General features: G+C 44.1%; 1 protein-coding gene across 4 annotated transcripts in view; it reads left to right on the forward strand.

Moving 5' to 3' along the window:
- Window positions 1-20,729, forward strand: part of TP53BP2 (tumor protein p53 binding protein 2) — a 36,133-nt gene extending 15,404 nt beyond the window's left edge. For 3 of the 4 annotated variants that reach the window (XM_069955543.1, XM_069955542.1, XM_069955545.1), the window contains 17 exons: window positions 340-487; window positions 4,253-4,366; window positions 5,806-5,885; window positions 6,232-6,333; window positions 6,935-7,109; window positions 7,468-7,649; window positions 8,887-9,051; window positions 10,855-11,083; window positions 11,761-11,871; window positions 12,221-12,369; window positions 12,782-13,187; window positions 13,968-14,752; window positions 15,418-15,555; window positions 17,284-17,417; window positions 17,632-17,798; window positions 19,788-19,987; window positions 20,204-20,729. In XM_069955543.1, the coding sequence (XP_069811644.1) occupies window positions 340-487; window positions 4,253-4,366; window positions 5,806-5,885; window positions 6,232-6,333; window positions 6,935-7,109; window positions 7,468-7,649; window positions 8,887-9,051; window positions 10,855-11,083; window positions 11,761-11,871; window positions 12,221-12,369; window positions 12,782-13,187; window positions 13,968-14,752; window positions 15,418-15,555; window positions 17,284-17,417; window positions 17,632-17,798; window positions 19,788-19,987; window positions 20,204-20,245 (3,327 nt within the window). In that variant the 3' untranslated portion in view covers window positions 20,246-20,729. The remainder of the gene's footprint in view (window positions 1-339; window positions 488-4,252; window positions 4,367-5,805; window positions 5,886-6,231; window positions 6,334-6,934; window positions 7,110-7,467; window positions 7,650-8,886; window positions 9,052-10,854; window positions 11,084-11,760; window positions 11,872-12,220; window positions 12,370-12,781; window positions 13,188-13,967; window positions 14,753-15,417; window positions 15,556-17,283; window positions 17,418-17,631; window positions 17,799-19,787; window positions 19,988-20,203) is intronic. The other variant, XM_069955544.1, reaches the window with a different exon arrangement.
- Window positions 20,730-20,938: the final 209 nt, after the last annotated feature.

A 20,938-nucleotide genomic window follows, 5' to 3' on the forward strand; every position in this document is an offset into this window, starting at 1 on the left:
CGATACCTGTTTGTTTATTCATATTGTTTCCATATGGTACAAGCTAAGGAAGGGACGGAGCCCCCAGCAAACCTCTATCCACAGCAGGCCAGCTAGCTTTAATTTTTTTGTTGTTAGGGCATGCTGGTATCTGTAGTATTGCATCAGCTTGAGAGCTACAGGTTGGAAAACATTGATATAGCAGGGAGGGCTCTTGCGGTCGGTCCAGTGTTTGGCCATACACTTGAATCTGATATATACAGTAGAGCAGTATGGCTGCTGTGATGTTTCAGGTGACTTGCACAATATTCATGCCTCTTCATTGCCACTAACCTGATTCTTTCCTCTCTTTTCTTGTAGATGTTTCTCACGGTTTACCTGAGTAACAATGAGCAGCATTTCAGTGAGGTGCCGGTCACCCCTGACACCACGTGTAGAGACGTGGTGGAGCTGTGCAAGGAGCCCGGAGAGACAGACTGCCACCTGTCTGAAGTATGGCGAGGCACAGGTATGTATCTAATCTAGCTGTATCTATCTATAGATCTATAGAACCTTCCAAAGATTATATAGGACATTAGCAACATGGATACAACCTGATGACTCTTAGGGTGGTATTACACAGGACGATTTTTCGGCGATAAACGACCGATATGATGAACAATCTTAATTGTTCACCCTATTACACAGGACGATGATCGTTACTTAGTCATTCTCACGCTTTTCCTTTCATGGCTGATAGACCAGGGAATGAGCAAACAATGCATCATTACACTGAACGATGTTCGAACGATTTGTGAACGATCAACGATAAAAATAGGTCCAGATTCTATGAAACGATCAACAATTTCTGTGCCTGCTATTACACAAAACAATTATCGTTCAAATCTGAACGATCTAACGATTTTTGAACAATAATTGTCCCTTGTAATAGGGCCCTTAAATTCATAAGGCCTTTCAACTGTTGAAAAACTGCTATTCCCTTCATGCATAGGCTTCCTTTTGGCTGTCCAAGCTTGATGGGGATTGTAATTTTTTTCAACAGCTGGAGGGTCGCTGATTGACACCTTTGTCCTAGATGGTCAAGGAAGTTGGAATTGATACCTCCATTACTCTTTTTTTATTCTAACATTAGCACATCTTGTCTACAAAATCTAGTCATAAGATGGCTAGATCATGGTTTAGGGCATAGGATTACCCCCTTCTCCTTATAGGAGTAAATGTGTATAAGGGAAGTAGCCAAAAAAGCATTCAGCCCTACTTTACTTGTACCTATGTCCGTTCTAAACTGCCTGTACAGATTTCTGTCCTCGAGATACAGCAGATATTAAGGGAAATAACATTAATCATGTCATCTTGTCCAGTCTGTTATTGCGTGGGAAGATAAGGCGCTGCCAGACACCCCTTATAGCAAGTTATCTTCCCCCACTGAAATGAGCATGCCCTCTTCATAAGGAGATGTGTTGATCTGTGACAGTCATAGCTGACAGCTCTCTGGTGCTTTTCATTGTCATCAGATAATATACATTAGTCACAAGTGTACAGATGGGGATATATATATGTGTGTAATATATATAATATATATACACACATATACATACACTACCGTTCAAAAGTTTGGGGTCACCCAAACAATTTAGTGTTTTCCATGAAAAGTCACACTTTTTCACCACCATACGTTGTGAAATGAATAGAAAATAGAGTCAAGACATTGACAAGGTTAGAAATAATGATTTGTATTTGAAATAACATTGTTTTTACATCACACTTTGCTTTCGTCAAAGAATCCTCCTTTTGCAGCAATTCCAGCATTGCACACCTTTGGCATTCTAGCTATTAATCTGTTGAGGTAAGCTGGAAAAATTTCCCCCCTAACGCTTCTAGAAGCAGCTCCCACAAGTTGGATTGGTTGGATGGGCACTTCTGGCGTACCATATGGTCAAGCTGCTCCCACAACAGCTCAATGGGGTTCAGATCTGGTGACTGCGCTGGCCACTCCATTACCTATGATAGAATACCAGCTGCCTGCTTCTGCTGTAAATAGTTCTTGCACAATTTGGAGGTGTGTTTAGGGTCATTGTCCTGTTGTAGGATGAAATTGGCTCCCATCAAGCGCTGTCCACTTAAGTATGGCAAGGCGTTGTAAAATTGAGTGATAGCCTTCCTTATTCAGAATCCCTTTTACCCTGTACAAATCTCCCACCTTACCAGCACCAAAGCAACCCCAGACCATCACATTACCTCCACCATGCTTAACAGATGGCGCCAGGCATTCTTCCAGCATCTTTTCATTTGTTCTGCGTCTCACAAACGTTCTTCTTTGTGATCCAAACACCTCAAACTTGGATTCATCTGTCCGCAACACTTTTTTCCAGTCTTCCTCTGTCCAATGTCTGTGTTCTTTTGCCCATCTTAATCTTTTTCTTTTATTGGCCAGTCTCAGATATGGCTTTTTCTTTGCCACTCTGCCCTGAAGCCCAAAATCCCACAGCCGCCTCTTCACTGTAGATGTTGACACTGGTGTTTTGCGGGTACTATTTAATGAAGATGCCAGTTGGGGACCTGTGAGGCGTCTGTTTCTCAAACTAGAGACTCTAATGTGCTTATCTTCTTGCTTAGTTGTGCAACGCGGCCTCCCACTTCTTTTTCTAATCTGGTTAGAGCCTGTTTGTGCTGTCCTCTGAAGGGAGTAGTACACACCATTGTAGGAAATCTTTAATTTCTTAGCAATTTCTCGCATGGAATAGCCTTCATTTCTAAGAACAAGAATAGACTGTCGAGTTTCAGATGAAAGTTTTTTTTTTTCTGGCCATTTTGAGCGTTTAATTGACCCCACAAATGTGATGCTCCAGAAACACAATCTGCTCAAAGGAAGATCAGTTTTGTAGCTTCTGTAAGTTAGACTGTTTTCAGATGTGTGAACATGATTGCACAAGGGTTTTCTAATCATCAATAATACTTCTGAGCCAATAAGCAAACACATTGTACCATTAGAACACTGGAGTGATAGTTGCTGGAAATGGGCCTCTATACACCTATATAGATATTGCACCAAAAACCAGACATTTGCAGCTAGAATACCACATTAGCAATGTATAGAGTGTATTTGTTTAAAGTTAGGACTAGTTTTAAGTTATCTTCATTGAAAAGTACAGTGCTTTTACTTCAAAAATAAGGACATTTCAATGTGACCCCAAACTTTTGAATGGTAGTGTGTGTGTGTGTGTGTATAGCTTGGGATTGTGCAGCGCTACAGGAGGGGTGGGAAATACTGTATGTCCTGTTCTGTGTATCCACCGGAGAAGAAAGGGGCTTTGTGTTGGCAGGTTGAGCCTTTGGCAGGACAAAGCTCATCGCTCTGCACCCATAAGTCCCTTTATCCATGGGAAAAATGTGAGGCCTGTGCTGGTGAAGCGGCCTGCGATGTAAAGCTTCACTTATTACATTCATAGTCTGATATATGTAACAGCCCCTGAGGATATACAGATGCAAGGAAAAGCCGACCAGTACAGTGGTCACCCAGTGTCGGTGGCAAACGCCATAGGGCACATTTATCAAGAATGTGCCCCTGGTGTACACCACGGAAACAGCGTAGCTTCTTACCTCTACCATGTCCGTAACCTCCACTCACCTGATGAGTGGCACAGCAAGCAGGGAGGAAGGCATGGCCTGCAAACAGGCGTACACCATGCAGAAATCTACAGCTGCTCTGGAGTACAGGTCCTGCGCCAGGCTGTACTAAAAAATAAATGGGGGCGGGGGGTTTTATTGATAAGCCTGGCATAGAAATAAGATGATCTTAATAAATGCCCCCCCCCCCCCCCATACCCTAACCTGTCTTACTCACTCTGTGAACCAGGAGGCTCAGTTTTGTAGCTCCTAAGTAAGCAGGATACCTTTAAAAAAATTCTATTAACATTTCTAAGGGTACAAACACACACACCGTATACGCAGCAGATATGCAGCAGATTTGATGGTGAAGACTTGATTCTGTGTTCAGTTATTTAGATCTAATCTGCTGCGTATCGCAGCAGTAAATACGCTGCTTATATGGTGTGTGTGTTTGTACCCTAAAAATGCATGGTCACCGTTACTGATAGAAATCATGGCCACGTTCTTCCAAAAACAGCGCCGCACCTGTGCACTGGTTGTGTGTGGTATTGCATATTGTGATGAGGTGTGTTTAGTATATAGTGAATGCAGGGTATATTATTTGTATATCTTTGATGTCAGACTATTCTGGTCTTCTGAACATGCCAATAACTTTGTGTTTCAGAACGCCCTGTGGCAGACAATGAGCGAATGCTTGACGTTCTGCAGAAATACGGCATGCAGAGGAACGAGGTCCGATTCTACTTACGCCACGAGCGCCCTCCGTCTAGGGAATCCGGTGAGTCGTCTTTCTGCGTGCCTGTGTCATGTCAGTGCATAGACTTCAGATTATGTCTTATTATGGGAACGCAGCGTCTTCCTCACCCTGCAGCCATCTGTGGTTCCTCCTTTCCTGCTTGCAAATATTCTAAATGCTCAGAAACGTTCTCAATCACCAAAAGAAAATCTGTCTCTGCAGGAATACAGTGGGGATGGAGCTGCAGCATTTTGTAGTGTGTACTTATGCTGTGAGAGGGGAGGAAGAGCAGCCAAGGGAGACATCTGATTGGTGCAGGAATAAAGTCCCATCAGGAATAGAGAGACTTTGTGTATTATGGATAAAATAGAGGATACTTACAAACTGTCCCTTTTTTTTTTTTTTTTTTTGGCCATGAATGGGGCGGGACTTGTTTTGCATGTTTTGTGTACTTCATCGTCTTACTCCAAGGTGACCTTTGGATCCTTTCACTGCACCTTATACTAAAGTTGTCTGAACCTGGTGCTAGCAGGTTCATCCAGTAGTATAAAGTATGTTATGTCCTTCCGACATTCCATCGTCGCATGATCAGTGGAGAGAAGGGTTGGACATGCTGGACTTTTGCCGCCCAGCTCTAGTGTTCTGGAAGGGATAAGCTGGTGCCAGAGCAGCCTAGCTGCCTCCTACCCCTCCCCTCTCCATAGGGAATGCAAGAACGTTCTGCCATGTCGTGTATGGGGAGGATGAGAGTGATAACTGTCAGCCAACAGGTATTGAAGATGTATGGCCATCTTCTCACCTAAGAAATCCTGAAGATTTTTCAAAGTGAGCCTTCCCTTTAAATAAGAAACTATTTCTAGTCACCTTTAAAGAAATTACAATACAAAAGCTTCAGCATAGTAGAATGACCCCCACATTACTTTAATTGTATGGATGTTATTTGCATGAGGATGTGCATTGTATGAAAAGAAACCTCTTGGTTTAAGTCGCCTGTTCAGATGGGATTACCTGCTCTGCCTTCATTCACTGACGCCAAGAGGGCAAAGTCAACAGAAAGAAATCTGAGCAGTGCTCCTGCTCCTCCTCCGCCTCTTTCCAGTATGTCCCCTTTAAGGGGTGTAGCCTAATCCAGCCAGAGGCACAGAGCATAGAACTAGATTTACACATCACATTTTTAGGAATCTTCCACCGTATTAATGGGATCTGCAGAAACTTTAATGTCTATGGCCTTAAAATTAGGGGAAACAAGGATGAAAGGATGAGATCTTCTTCTCTTTATCACGGATACTAAACTTAATACATATCAGAAAGTTATTAGGGTATTCCCATAATGCTGAAAACGTTCTCTCTCCGAAATCATTAGGTACTGGTACTTTTTTTTAAAGAGTTTTAAATAAAAAATTTTTTTTTTTGTGATTTTATAGTTTTTCCCCTATATTTAATAAATAATAATAATAATTTGTATTTTGTCCTCATTCTAGGAAATCTACAAAGAGCGCATGATCCCAATGTGAAGCGGAATGGGGTGAAGGTTCCTTCTGATAGGAGGATTGAGAATGGGGTAGGTATATACCAGACAGACCACAGACCTTAATCGTAGAAATAAGAAAAATATTACCTATAACCTTCCACCTGGTGTCCATGCATGAAAACCCACAGGTACTTACAGAACATCCGGGACAGACTTGTCAGACATCTTAAGATGTGAAGTGTAGCTGCTACTTTATTATGATTATTTCCAGTCTTCTTTATACAGTAGCACATGATGGATAATATGGGAAGTATAGGGGCCACATGAGTAATCTATAAGAATCATTACATCAGTGATATTAGTCCCTGCTCTGTAGTTGCAGCTCTTGTACAGTTTTTGTTGTACCGGCAATGATATTGTTTCCTGTGTAACATAGGTGAACGGCCCCAGGATGGACATGACTCTGGCCGAACTGCAGGAAATGGCAGCGAGACAACAGCAGCAGATTGAGGCCCAGCAGCTCATGCTGGCCACTAAGGTACGGCTGTTACATCGCTTGTCTTCACAAGAAACCTGTTTTATAAGGGTCTGGGCCTCTGGTGATTTATTTTTCTCATTGTATGTGCATCAGGGATAATGGCGCCAGTCAGAGGTTCCTCTGGTGTGGCTGCACCTATTACCTCTCCTGTCTGCCTGTTTTGTAAATCAGGGGATTTGGGTACATAAAGTGTTTTTCACAATTTTTTATTTGTATAATTACTGTATGTGAAAGAGAATTTTATAGATAGATTGATTATCCTCATACACCGTGACATTCTGTATTATACTTCAGATCTGCACTCGCTATTCTTCACTGTGCACATGCTGTAACAGGAGATAAGTACAGGAGAAGTTAAATAATGTAATGTATATGTGTGCAGTGACTCAAACATTATATAATAAGCTATAAGATGGCACCTGCAATGAGCGTGCCTACAGTTTGAGTACAGTGTGTTGCACTATCTTGGGTGGTGCGCTTTATGTATCTGTTCACGTACAGCCATAACAACTGCTTAATACCACTATTTATTATAGCTGTCCTTCTATTATGGAGCTATATGAATTGTAGTCTAATAACACATTCCATTTAATCCCTATAGGAGCAGCGTCTAAAGTACCTGAAGCAGCAGGATCAGCATCAGCAGCAGCAGGCCAGCGAGCAGGAAAAGCTCAAACGTCTGCGGGAGATCGCAGAGAACCAGGAGGCCAAGCTGAAGAAAGTGCGAGCGCTGAAGGGTCACGTGGAGCAGAAGAGGCTCAGCAATGGCCGGCTGGGTGAGGAGCTGCTCTCTTTATCATCCCATATCCTCTTTTTCCATGCCCTATGTACCTTATATACACAGTAACTGCTCTCTCCTATCATCCCGTATCCCATGTACCTTATATACACAGTAACTGCTCTCTCCTATCATCCCGTATCCCATGTACCTTATATACACAGTAACTGCTCTCTCCTATCATCCCATATCCCATGTACCTTATATACACAGTAACTGCTCTCTCCTATCATCCCATATCCTATCTTTCCATATCCCATGTACCTTATATACACAGTAACTGCTCTCTGCTTTCTAGGGTTTTCTAGATGTTACATCTTGTGTAATAATTTTTCCCTATTCCCATGATCTTACAGTGGAGGAGATTGAGCAGATGAATAACCTGTTCCAGCAGAAGCAGAAGGAGCTCATGGTGGCTGTGTCCAAAGTCGAGGAACTGAGCCGTCAGCTGGAAATGCTGAAGAACGGACGGATTGAGGGCTATCATGACAACCAGTCCGCTGTGGCCGAACTAGACCGTCTCTACAAAGAGCTGCAGGTAAGGAGTGGGGATTACTATAACCTGTAAGCGTATGGTGTCTAGAGGGGCTACAGGGCGGGGCACAGCAATAAAACCAGCCTCACTCTTGCCCTCAGTTTGGGTGTGAGTTATGATGCTCCATTACATTGACGTGAATGGAGCTAGAGTGTAATCCCACACACAACCTAAGCACAGGGGTCCTGCTGTTTTTGTAAGAATGTTGCTGTGTTTTTTTTCCAATCCTGGATGACCCCTTTTACCTTATAATGTCATGTGTAATGGTTGACGAATCATAAGTTTATCAGCTGGTGGAGAGCCATAGGCTACGGATCACCGCTCGTCAGGAAGCCGCACAGCAGAGCATGGCTCATTCTCCTTCATTCCGCTCTATGCAAAGTACAGTGCTCCTGGCTGGGATCCACTATGTCACTACTTTGCATTAAAGAGCTGTGGATGCAGTCACGTGATGTCATTCTGGCCGAGAGCTACGGGACTTTGCATGGGTTGCATGTTTTAAACAGGCATCTTGAAAGCATCTGTCATGTCTTCTATACTACCCTGTCACAGTAGTATAGCATATGAGCTCCGGAAATACATAGTTTTCTATAAAGGAGTTCAGTCATCTGCTGAATAAATGCTGTTACCCCACCCACACCAAGTGATTGACAGCTCTCGGTATACAAGCTCCTGCAGGAAACCTGTCAATCAGCAGTGTGTGGTCAGAGAAGCTCTATCTGTAGGCTAGGGACTCACAGGCTTTCTCTATGATATCTGGGAACTATTATACAGCTCTATCATGACAATCCTGAATTATAGGAAGCTACCTCCATGCTGGACTGTCAGGATATTTAGGGTTAATAGAGGAGATGGTTTGTTCTTTGTGGGTCAGCCTTCTCCTTTTTACCCCAGAGCAGGGAATTACATGACTACTTGAAAATACATGACTTCTCCTGCCGCATATCACCCCCGTATAATGGACCGACATGTCCATCTGCTCCGGCCTCTGTGTGTCCGTATGGTGGACGGCTCCGATTTCTCCCTTTATTTTTAGCCGGGTAATTGTTAGGTGTCTGTCTCTCTCCAGAGCTGCGGTTTAGCCTTTCCCTGAATATTCCCCATATAGGTAGATAGGATTTTTTTTTCCAGGAAATGAAGTGGCGCTGTGTCCTTTTAGCATTAGCATGCAGGGCTTCGCCTAGCCTGTCTTTTGGAGCCCCTCCGTCTTAAGTGTTTGTCGTTGTGTGACTTCATTCAGTTGAGGAACAAGCTGAATCAGGAGCAGAATGCCAAGCTGCAGCAGCAGAGGGAGAGTCTGAACAAGCGCAACTCCGAGGTGGCCGCTATGGACAAGCGTGTCAATGAGCTGCGGGACCGGCTCTGGAAGAAGAAAGCGGCTCTGCAGCAGAAGGAGAATGTACCAGTAAGTGACGCTACAGCTCGTATTAACTCCCGCACTGCCAGGTGACCCATCCCTGTAATGAACTTCTCCAAATGAGAGCTAAACTGGTAATAAATTAGCAGGACACTAAACCTGATATTCCGGTTGCTTTTCTATTAATAAGTTCCCTAGAATAGATACTTACGAGTTCCCATGGGGTGTTTTACATAATATTATAAGCCGGGCTTCTCCATAAATGGGGCTGTGTTTAGGGTGTGGGGTCCTGGGTGCACGGGTCGGCGTCCTGATATACAGCAGATAGCTCACATGGCTGCAGTGTGTGTGTTGTGCAGGCTCCTCCCTAGCCCCAACCAGCTCTTTGGCAGCAATGTTTTTTTGCTTTTCGTGCCCTGTGAAGTGTGAAATGGCATGTAAATGAATGGGAACCGGAGTAGAAAGGCCACGTATTCCCCTAGCTATGAATGGCATCCCACTTAGCCATACATAAAAGGCATCTCAATGTGCAGTATGATCAGATAGGGCGAACCAGGGCCCCGCATGCCCAGCTGGGATGAATGGGGCCTGTGTATGGGTCACCCTGCTGGAGCAATCCATATCTCTGCTGATTCATGCTTTACATCAAAGTTTTTTATCAGCTACTTTCTAATGTACATTGTTCACCATTTTTAAGACCTCTGCTTGCTTTCAGTAAAGGGGAAAATCATTGGAAACCTTTTCCAACCTTATACTGTCGAGTGATACACACACACAAGCAGGTTGTTTTAAATCGGTTGTCCCATAGGCTGCCATGGGACACGGCACTGGAATTATAGGGACATTTGCCATAGGTACCCTTAAGCAGGGGGGTCAAACTCAGGCCCTCCAGCTGTTACAAAACTACAATTCCCATCGTGCCTGGACAGCCAAATCTTTAGCTTTGACTGTCCAGGCATGATGGAAATTGTAGTTATGTAACAGCTAGAGGGACTGAGTTTGACACCTCTGCCCTAGGTTAAAATAATGTTGTATCTGATGCATTTGTGATCTGGTGCAACTAGGCTGGATCATCGGACATTTGTGAACCTGGGCTTTGGGGTTTGTTTCAGTATTCCGCTTAGACCAGGGGTGTCAAACTGCAGCTTTTCAGCTGTTACAAAACTACAACTCCCATCATGGCACGACAGCTAAAGCTGTGACACTCTCCCCTAGACTGAAACGTCCTCAGAACAATTCCCTGTCTTGTCCTGATTTACTACAGTGTATCAGTGTAGACTTCTGAGCTCACACGGGATTGATTACACTGGATAGAACTGTACAAGTGGTGGATGTAAACAAGAATGCTTCCATTCCCTGACAGCAAGCAGAAATCTTAAAAACTGGAGCAGAACGTCTGTCCTAGAGATGACAGATTTCTTATAATGTGATGATGATAAATCCTCTGCCATTTATGAGATCAGACAGAGGCGAACAACCAGAGCAGACGGCACCGAGCTCAGCGGCCAGACCACTCACACAGGATGGGTGGTGCTCTCTGGTTCTGCCACCTGCAGATTTGTATGGGCAGGGGGGACATATATCTTACCAGGCCATTTGCCAGTTCTCTAAACTTCTACATCTGGCTGGCAATATATAAAATCCCGAATTTCCATAGAGCCTTCATTTTGTAATCTGCTTTATATGCATTGTTTTTGGAGATCCCATGTACCATATAGCTGATCCTTACCATGCATTTGCCTGATTTGTTATGCCTCCCCTTCCCCCATGGTGCATGCTGCCTGTCTTCTGCTATATTGCTTTGTGTGAGTGTCTTTGTGTTGAATAGCTTGCCACCTCTCTTCAATTTAGATTTCATCTGACGGGAATCTACCTCAGCAGGTAGCGAGCGGCTCCAGAGTGGCGGCCGTCGGCCCTTACATCCAGTCCGCCACCATGCCTCGTCTGCCTTCCAGGCCTGAGCTGCTGGTTAAACCTGCTTACCCAGAAGGCACCGCTACCACACAAGTGCCTGATGTGCCGCTGAAGTCACAGACCTTGCCCAACATGAAGACTGCATCCCAGGGCAAAGCACCATCTGGTAACTATCTCACCTGCTGCAAGTACATTGCTCCTGCGCTAAAGGGGTTATGCCAAGAATACAACTACATGAAGGATTTGTGGATAAGTATCTGCTGGGTCTTCCACTAATCAATGGGAATGGAAATGCCTTGTCTACAGAGTAAATGGAGTCACAATTCCTTTACTCACTGTGGGACTTCTGAAGATGCCAAGTGCTGTACTTTTATTGTGCCAAAGAAGGTTAATGGAGTAGCGCCTGAGCATCTACACTGCTTCATTCACCTGTGAGACAAGAGCCCCCCATTCCCCTAATTGGTCAGATGCTAATCCTGGGGTAGCACCTTTAAGGCAAACAAATCCCATATCCTCCAAATATATTCACACTGACTGCAACATTGTTCATATCCTAACCTTTCTCATGTGTTATATGGTTTATATAAAGTGATGCAGCTACTAGACAGTGACTGTATCTCCTACCAGAATTTTCAGTAATGTAGATGGCTGTACGACACCACAAGCTGATCTTTTAGATGGGGACAGTGTCCCTTTAACAATAACCCCTTTGCTGTCTGCACCCTGTGACACTATAAAGATCAGGCTCATCCAGATGCACAGTGAATCCAGTGTTTGTCTGGGGGCCTAGCTGACAGCTGAAGTATCCATTGTGCTGATGTTTGTGCCTCCTGTGTTTGCCAGGGACGGGGATTCATAGCATCAAACCTCAGCAGCAGGCTGGCACTGATTGGAGCGCTGTAAATGGCAACAGCCAGGGACCACCGAAGGGCCCCCTGAATACCGCTGCCCCAGGTGAGTGCACAGGACAGAGCATTAAACCTACTAGCATGAGTGCTGCATACAGTAGTATCCATCCAGTGCATTCAAATAACAGAATAATACACTGGAATAACCTGCACGGAAAGATGACAGATTGCACTAAAACGTTTATCTACAGTAGATATAGGTTGTTTCCAGCAAATACTAATCGCCGACAATTGGGAAAGAATTAATCAGTTTCTGGTGTTTGTATCCTTTGTAGCTGTTGCAAAACTACTACTCCCAGCATGCCCTGATAGCATTTGCAACACCTAGAGAGTGCACAGGATTGAGACTACAGCTTTAGCACCTTATGTATAACTCTTCACTGCATTGTTTCCAGTTTCGGACATTGACCCGTCCGTGAGGGATAAAGACAAGAGGATCAGACCCAGCTCCATGTTTGATTCCGTCCAGCAGCCTCCAGCACAACCTAATTTTGGAACATTGAGGAAGAATCAGAGTAGTGAAGATCTCCTGAGAGATGCCCAGGTAGGCGGATGAGGTGTCTCAATATAAATCTTATTTTCTGCAGTCCTAGTCCAGAATGTGATATGCGGACCTCGCAGCAATGTACGATCTGTCCCTTTAAATGTATGCTGCAGTTGGAGGTCTTCCCTCTGAGACCCCTGTAATTCCAAGTATAGTGGCGCTCCTAGAGACCTGCGGTGCAGTCTAATGCATTGAATGTAGAGGTACTGCACTGCGGAAGAATGGAAGCTCTAATACAGGGGGTCCCGACACGGAGACCCCATGCAATCAGTATTTTATTCATTGGCTATGTATTGCATAGAAGTCTCTTTCACTTCAATGTAGATGAGCTGCAATACCAGACATGACCTGTAGACAGGAGTGATGTTTTAATATCCACCTAATTTTTTTTTTTTTTTTTACCTTTGTTTAGGCTTCTAATAAAAATGTAACCAAGGTGCCACCGCCGGTTCCTTCCAAACCGAAACAGATAAACCTGCCTTATTATGGTCAAGGAACTCCACCGCCTCCGTCTGATGTTGCCCTAAGTAAGACGTCTGCAGTCGGCAAGCAAAAAGGAGCACCGCAGCAGAGGGTCCCTGTGCCTGCCCGACAGGAAAGCCCTCCTCCTGCCAAGATAGAGACTCCACCTGCAGTAGCGGTGCGTCCATTTACACCCCAACCTGTGAAAGAGCCGCCACCTCCACCCTTCCGCAAGCCTCAGATAGTAGCCGCTAGTTCTATCTACTCTATGTACACTCAGCATCAAAACCCAGGCAAGAACTACAGCGTGCAGGGGGCACTCACCAGAGCCCAGACCCGGCCACACTTTCCCAGCGGTAAGAACCTAATTGTAATTGTGCACAACTTTTTAGCTTTTATTTTGCTGGTGCTTAGTTGTTGTGTTTGGGAACAATTCTGCAACTTTCTCATCTTTACTTTTGTGTTTTAATTCTTAATTGTTTTCAGTAACTCTGATAACTGTGTCAGTTGCACATTTTAAAGGGGGTTTTCCACGATTAGAAAAACATAGCTGCCTGCTTTCAAAAACAGCGCCACTCACAACCTGTCCTCATGTTGTGTGGGGTATTACAATTTGATTCTATTTACTTCAGTGAAAGTAAGGTCAAATACCATGTACAAACTAAGGACAAGAGTGTCGCTGTTTCAAGAGGAAAGCTATGTTTTTTGTTTGTTTTTCGATTCCAAAGACAGGAAGCCTGACCAACCTGATGGGTTTAATAGCAGGAAAGCCACTTTGTAAACTTTTTGGTTGGGCAAGATCTGTACAAGTTTTTACCCACTAAAAGTAAATGTTTTATTCATTGACTACAACCAGTTGCAGAGTATTTTAGTAATGTGCTATAAATATAAAATGATCACTGGTGATCACTTGTAATCTTCAGGCTTCTCTGCAGTGCCACCACAGGTGAAATGAGGCATTGCATGGTACCCCCTGGATCCGCCAGAGAAAAGAATCTGCTTGTACCTCCTCCTTCTACTATCTGCATCTACTTTGTATGATGTAGTTTGATGCATACTAGTGGTAAATTAGATACATGCTATATATGCCAAATTATTGTGCAAATCTGTTAATAAATTTCCCTCTATCTTTGCAGTTTACGGTAAACCAGTGATTGGCGGAGGAGCTCAGAGCCAGCAGAACGGTAACCTGTCCACAGATGGCTCCCCGGTAGACAGTAAATCGGGCAGCCCAGAACCTGAGGCTGATGTTTCTGCTCCTGGTACTGAGACCACAGAGACTGAAAGAATTCCCCGTCCCCTGAGTCCGACCAAGCTGCTTCCATTCCTGTCTAACCCTTACCGGAACCAGAGCGACGCAGACCTGGAGGCCCTCCGAAAGAAGCTCTACAACGCTCCCCGGCCCCTGAAAAAACGCAGCTCTATCACTGAGCCTGAAGGACCTAATGGACCCAATATTCAGAAGCTCCTGTACCAGAGGACGACTCTGGCTGCCATGGAGACTATCTCTGCCCCTAAACAGACTCCCGTCACCTCCATCTCTGAGAGCTCGGCAGAAGGGACCCCCATATCTGCAGACATAGACACTGAAGTCTCCTCAGAAACCTCTTCAACTCTGCATGTCATGGACATTGTTCCTCCTGAGGAGGTGGTAAATATATTTCCTGAGGACATTGAGGTCCCTTCACCAGAACTGGGTCCTGACAGTATTCCCGAAGGAATTCCCTTTGAGGGTATCCCCCCTACCGCTGTGGAAATAGAGCCGACTCCAGAGCTGCCAGAACCCCCTGAACCCTATGTTGAGGAATATCCACCCTATCCCCCACCTCCATACCCCATTGCCGGAGACCAGGACAATGTAGTGGAGGATACCAGTAACCTGAGTCCACCAGAGATCACCGGACAGTTCTCCCTCCCTCCAGTAAGTAATGGACAGCTTACATTCACACCTCATTTAGTCTATAGCCATCGGTTACTGCTTTAATATTTTATGTGCTATAAAGAGACAAATATGAAAGTATTGTCTCATGTTTAGCATGACTGTCACTTCAGCATGAGTGATGATGATGAGACGAAAGCAGGTAGCTGACAGTATGAAAAAATGTAAGATCAGTACATTCCTAAATCACACAGCCATAAGTAACATAACCAATATACTGATATATAGTTATATATTGTTTCAATGCATGCATATGGAGCTTTCATTTTCTGTACACAGATCTTTGTTGCCATAGTTACAGACTACAAACAAACCCTGTGTAGTCTGATTCAGCAGTCACACAGTCATTTATGGCACATGCATGTTTTCTCCGTACTTCTTGTAGACGGGAATAAAGAGGGTAGCAAAGTCAGAAGGACCTCTGTTGACATAGGTGCAGGTCCTTGTGGTGAGACCCAAATCTGTCAGACGTTTCTCCTTTGGATTTGCTATAAATATGTCAGTGATCAAGTCCATTATATTTGGTGGGTTAAGTCCAAGTAGGGGCCAGATAGATGGTGATATGCAAGTGCGGCCATTGGTGTGTTTATTTTTAATATCTATCTCTAATAAAATATATTTTAATTTTTTTATCCTTTTGCTTATAGGGTAAAAGAACAAACCTGAGGAAGACTGGCTCAGAGAGGATCAATCATGGGATGAGGGTGAGGTTCAACCCCCTCGCTCTGCTTCTAGACTCCTCTTTGGAAGGAGAGTTTGACCTCGTCCAGAGAATAATCTATGAAGTAAGTGACGTCACTTGGGATTTAAAGTTTTGGCTATAGATTTGTCTGCAAAAATTCTCTTGCTGTATGAATGAGTTCCCTATAAATGTTCTTGGGAATGTTATGGGATTGTCTGCACCACAAAATTATCAGTATGTTATACTCACCTGCCTGATCCTTGCTGATCAGCTTGCCCTGCTTTCTGCATGACATACATGTAATCTCAGTAAGGCTAGGTTCACACAGCGTTTTTGCAATCCATTTGTGTGCGTCAATTTTGATCCGTTTTTCCATTGACTTCCATTGTAAAAAAAAAAAAAAGGGTCAAAACGGATCCGTTTTTTTTAACGGACACAAAAGTAGTGTCAGCTACGTTTTTGTGTCTGTCAAAAAAAACGGATCCGTTTTGATTCGTGTTTTTTTTTTTTTTTACAATGGAAGTCAATGGAAAAACGGATCAAAGCGAATGCACACAAATGCATCCGTTTTTTGCAAAAAATGAATGAAAAAAACAGATTGCAAAGATGCAGTGTGAACCTAGCCTAATTGGCTGAGCAGATGTTACCAGAAAGCACTAATAAGACAATCCCTTTACATATGGAAGTGATTAGAGATGAGCGAACCTCGAGCATGTTTAAGTCCATCCGAACCCGAACTTTCGGCATTTGATTAGCGGTGGCTGCTGAAGTTGGATAAAGCCCTAAGGCTATGTGGAAAACATGGATATAGTCATTGGCTGTATCCATGTTTTCCAGACAACCTTAAGGTGCTTTTAGATGGAGTGATAATTCGCCCAATCGCACGATTAACGATTTTGAATGAACAATGTGTTTTTTTATAAAGATCAGCGTTTAGACAGAACGATACATCGTACCGAAAAATCGTTTTGCAATCATTTTGCGACCGCTTAAGCCTATCTCACACAGTGGTTAAATCGGTGAACGACTGTTTACACGGAACGATCTGCCAATTTTTTGCATACGACAATTTAAGAACATGTTGTAAGATCAAAATGAACGATTTCTCGCCCGTCGTTTGATCATTTGCAGCGTTTACACGTACGATTATCGTTCGAATCTGATCGTTATCGTGCAAATTCGAACGATAATCGTTCCGTCTAAAAGAACCATTAGAGCTTTATCCAAGTTCAGCAGCCGCCACTAATCAAATGCCGATCGTTCGGGTTCGGATGGACTCAAACCCGAACCCGGTTCTCTCATCTCTAGAAGTGATGCTACTTGGTGTTGTTGGCTCTGCACGCCATACACTGAGGTTTCGTTACATTGACAGAAGGTACGTGGCAACATGCAGAACTGTTCTTGCCATTGTGAGAGGAAAGTTTTTTATAGAATTTGGTGGGGTCTGTCAGCATGGTTCATATCCATGTTGCAACAGATCCGACCTGACGAGAACAGAAAGTGTATTGTATTTTATCCCTGCCAAGGTCTGGTGTGACCCGCTGATCCTGGTTATATCATTCCTGTTGTGCAGTGAGTTATTATAAACCTCTTATTCTGTGTTTATAATTAGAATTCCCTCTTATTTTTCCCCCTCCCTTGTATAACTCTCTGAATAACGTCCTTGTCCCCCTCTCCTCATCACTGCGGTAATAACCTTGGCCCGTCCTGTTCTCGCTGTCTTTGATGGATGAGTTTTATTGTGCTAGTGAATGTGGCTGTAAATCCTGGGGCTCTGCCAGTGACATGGAATGTGGAGCTGTAATGTTGTATTTCCTCTCCTCCTCCACAGGTGGAAGACCCCAGCCAGCCCAATGATGAGGGGATCACCGCCCTCCACAATGCCGTGTGCGCTGGTCACACAGAGATCGTCAAGTTCCTCGTACAGTTTGGAGTGAATGTAAATGCGGCAGACAGCGACGGCTGGTACGTCTGTGTTAGGTTTACAAAGGACCTTCAAGAGTTAAGAAGCCTCCCCTGATCTTGTGATTGACACCCTGACCATTATCAGAGCTGTGTGTTCATCACAAGGAGATGTTAAAAATCTGGGGCAATTGATACAGAAAGTATATTACTATAGTATAGAGTGCCCCTTTATGGAGATATGTAAGGTTTTCTAGAATCCTTTTTGTGTTGTCAGGACCCCGCTGCACTGCGCCGCCTCCTGTAACAATGTTCAGGTGTGTAAGTTCCTGGTGGAGTCTGGAGCAGCCGTGTTCGCCATGACCTATAGCGACAGACAGACTGCAGCAGACAAGTGTGAGGAGATGGAGGAGGGGTACAGCCAGTGCTCCCAATTCCTGTATGGTAAGTACCAGATACCCAGCACAGTATGTGAACTCAACAACTAGACATACAGAAGAAATATTTGCTTAAAGGGGAAGTCCATCCTCAAATCTGGCAGGAGGATAGTCTAGTAGTGACTTTTTCTTCCCTCATATGGAAAAAACATGCTCACCTTTCAGCTTCTTGGCTGATCATTGTCTTTATTACATGATTTGGCCAATAATTCCTCTGTGTATTATTATGATGAATACGCTGCATGTATAGACTATACTGTCCCCCACCATGTATTGGAGGGGTTGTGGTCTCCTGGCTGGCAGCGATATAATAGGAGGTGGATTACATGAACGCCTGGAATGTGACAGATTACAGGACTTCAGCCTCACTGCCTGGGGCTGAGAATATAATCATTTGCCTGCTGATTAGATTAGTCACCGGAGAACTTGCATTAACCCTTTGTGGTTGGGTCTGTGTGGTCATTAGCAGAAGGTGATCTCTGCAACGCCAATAGACCTGAGATATGAATCCTTGTTTATGGGGTCAGTCACCGGCTTTCAGTGCCCCTTCAGCTGTTGCAAAACTACATCTCCCATCATGCCCTAAGAACATCTGTTGCAAAACTTCTATCAGCCTTTATCTCTGTGTTTGATGGGAGTAGCAGTTTTGCAACAGATAGAGTACCAAAAGATTGCAAACACACAGCTGTAGCACACTACAACTCCCAGTAGTCTTGCAATGACTGGATAGCCACAGGTTCTCATGGCATGATGGGAATTGTAGTTTTGCCATAGATTGCTTTGGTATTAAAGGAGTTGTAGCTCTGCAGCAGCTGAAGGACTGTAGTTTCCCAGGGCATGATGGGAGATGTAGTTTTGTACTGGTGAGTCTGCCAGTAGTGCATGTGCAGAGCTGTGCTGTCCCATCACATTACACATCACCTGTGTAACGTGAATAGGTTGTAGGAACTGTGTACGGTACTAGGGCTGCACCAGAGAGCGGCCCTGCTCCCATCCTCGTGATCCGGCCACTAATCCCAAAATAGGTTTAAGATTTATTACCCATTTATGAGCAGCCAAAGCCGCCTGTCCTGCAGTAAAGTTATGTAAGGCGAGAAAACTGAAAAGTAATGACTGTGTTTTCCTGACTATAAAGACACCTGAGTGCAGGCGTCACCCCAACAATAGGGAAGACATGGGTTTTACAATCACACACGTGATGACATTCCAAGGTACACAACACAAAGGGGCCAAGGTATAAAGTGAGAACTCTCCATGTACAGGGCAGGTATTATAGTAAAAATTCTGAAACCAGACTACAGTGGTAACTTGGATTAAGAGCGTTTTGCAAGAAGAGCTCACAGTTTTTCAAAATTGTAACTTTGTTTAAGAGCATTGCTTTGGTTAAAGAGCTCCCTGTACTTAGTGGGGGTTGGGGCATAGTCTGCATAGCTGGATCTACAGCCCTGTGCTCTGACCAAGGAATTCTCCTTCACCTTCCAAATCATGGCAGATCCACTTCAGGCTGGGGCTTACATCAGGGGACAGGACTGTGGAGGTAACCCCTCTCTCCCTGGACAGAGTGCTGCATTATGTGCCCACATCTGTCCTGCTCATTCCATCATACTCCCTGCAGTCTCTCAATCCTTGTATTTCCCGTCCTCTCTTCCTGCTATAATGTGCCTCCACTTACACTCAGCTATACACACTGGTGCTATAATGTGCCAGCACTCACACTCAGCCATTCACTGTGCTGTATAGAAAAGTTTTTCTCTGTCCTCCTGCACAGCTCTGTGATTCTCACTGCCTGATTTGGATTATAAGCACAGTCCCGGAAGGAATTATGCTCGTAATCCAAGGCACCGCTGTGTTTGTTTGTATGATGGTGAAGCCAATAAGGTGCACTAAGATTATACCGCAGTTTACCCTGTGTAGATCTAATTTTGTGGTGCATGGATCACCCACATACTGTGCTTCTGTGTGTTGAGTACTGACAGCGTGTGTCTTGTATATACAGGCGTCCAGGAGAAGATGGGCATCATGAACCGTGGCGTCATCTACGCTTTATGGGACTATGAGGCGGAAATTGATGATGAGTTGACCCTGAAGGAAGGAGACTGCATGACTGTGCTGCGCAGGGAGGATGACGATGAAACGGACTGGTGGTGGGTCCGCTTACAGGACAAGGAAGGATATGTCCCACGTAATCTACTCGGGGTAAGTAATACTGCCATCAGATTTGTAACGCCATATCTAAGAAAATATGTGGTGTCATCTGCCTCCAGTGTATGTTAACTTTTGGGTGGATACAGCTCCTCCACAGTGGAGGTAATGGCAACACAGTGGAATCTTGGGGGAGGTTGTGTACTTTGGGTCCTTATGTATAACCTATCATGTATACTATATAACTTTTAATCTCTGTGTTGCTTCTAGCTCTACCCGAGGATCAAACCGAGACAAAGAACTTTGGCATAAGTTTCATGCCGGAAGACGATGCTCCTCATTCCTGCAAGTGTCGCCTCTTCAATATGAAGGATTTCTACTTTCAGACTCAAGTATTTGAATGGATTTACACTACATCTGTACATCCTGGTATAGATGGGACTACAGGCCTCTGGCGCCCTCTGGAGGTCGCACTCTGTATTGCTCATTCTCCGGTATATGATGAGTTCTGGCCTCCATTTCCTCATCCTGGCCGTATCTTGCACCACTTATCTGTAGCACATTCCGAATACGGACTTTATATTTTCTACGGACTTATTGAATTCTTTTTATTATTTTTCTTCACTAATATAAATCATACATTTTGAGACGTGTAGACTTAGGTATTTTACTAAAACGTTATATATTTATTTTACTCATAGCTTAGATATCGTCAAGCGAAAAAGATACAAAAAGATTTTAATAAAAATGTCTTGTTGTGATGTGTAAAACATAAACTGGATGAGCTGAAAATCAATATGGCTTCTGGGTGTTTGTATAAAGGACACTAAGGGCCCTATTCCACAGTAACGATGATCTGCCCCATTTGGCCCGATTCGGCTGATTATCGTTCGGTGAAATAGAGAAAACGATCAGCCGATGATCGTGTCATTGGCTGATTATTCATTTAGGGCCAGACCTAAAATCATCGTTCCCTCACCGCGCATCGCTACGATTGAATAGCTG

This window comes from Dendropsophus ebraccatus, chromosome 15, assembly GCF_027789765.1.
Source record: "Dendropsophus ebraccatus isolate aDenEbr1 chromosome 15, aDenEbr1.pat, whole genome shotgun sequence".
NCBI classification, from domain to species: Eukaryota; Metazoa; Chordata; class Amphibia; order Anura; family Hylidae; genus Dendropsophus; species Dendropsophus ebraccatus.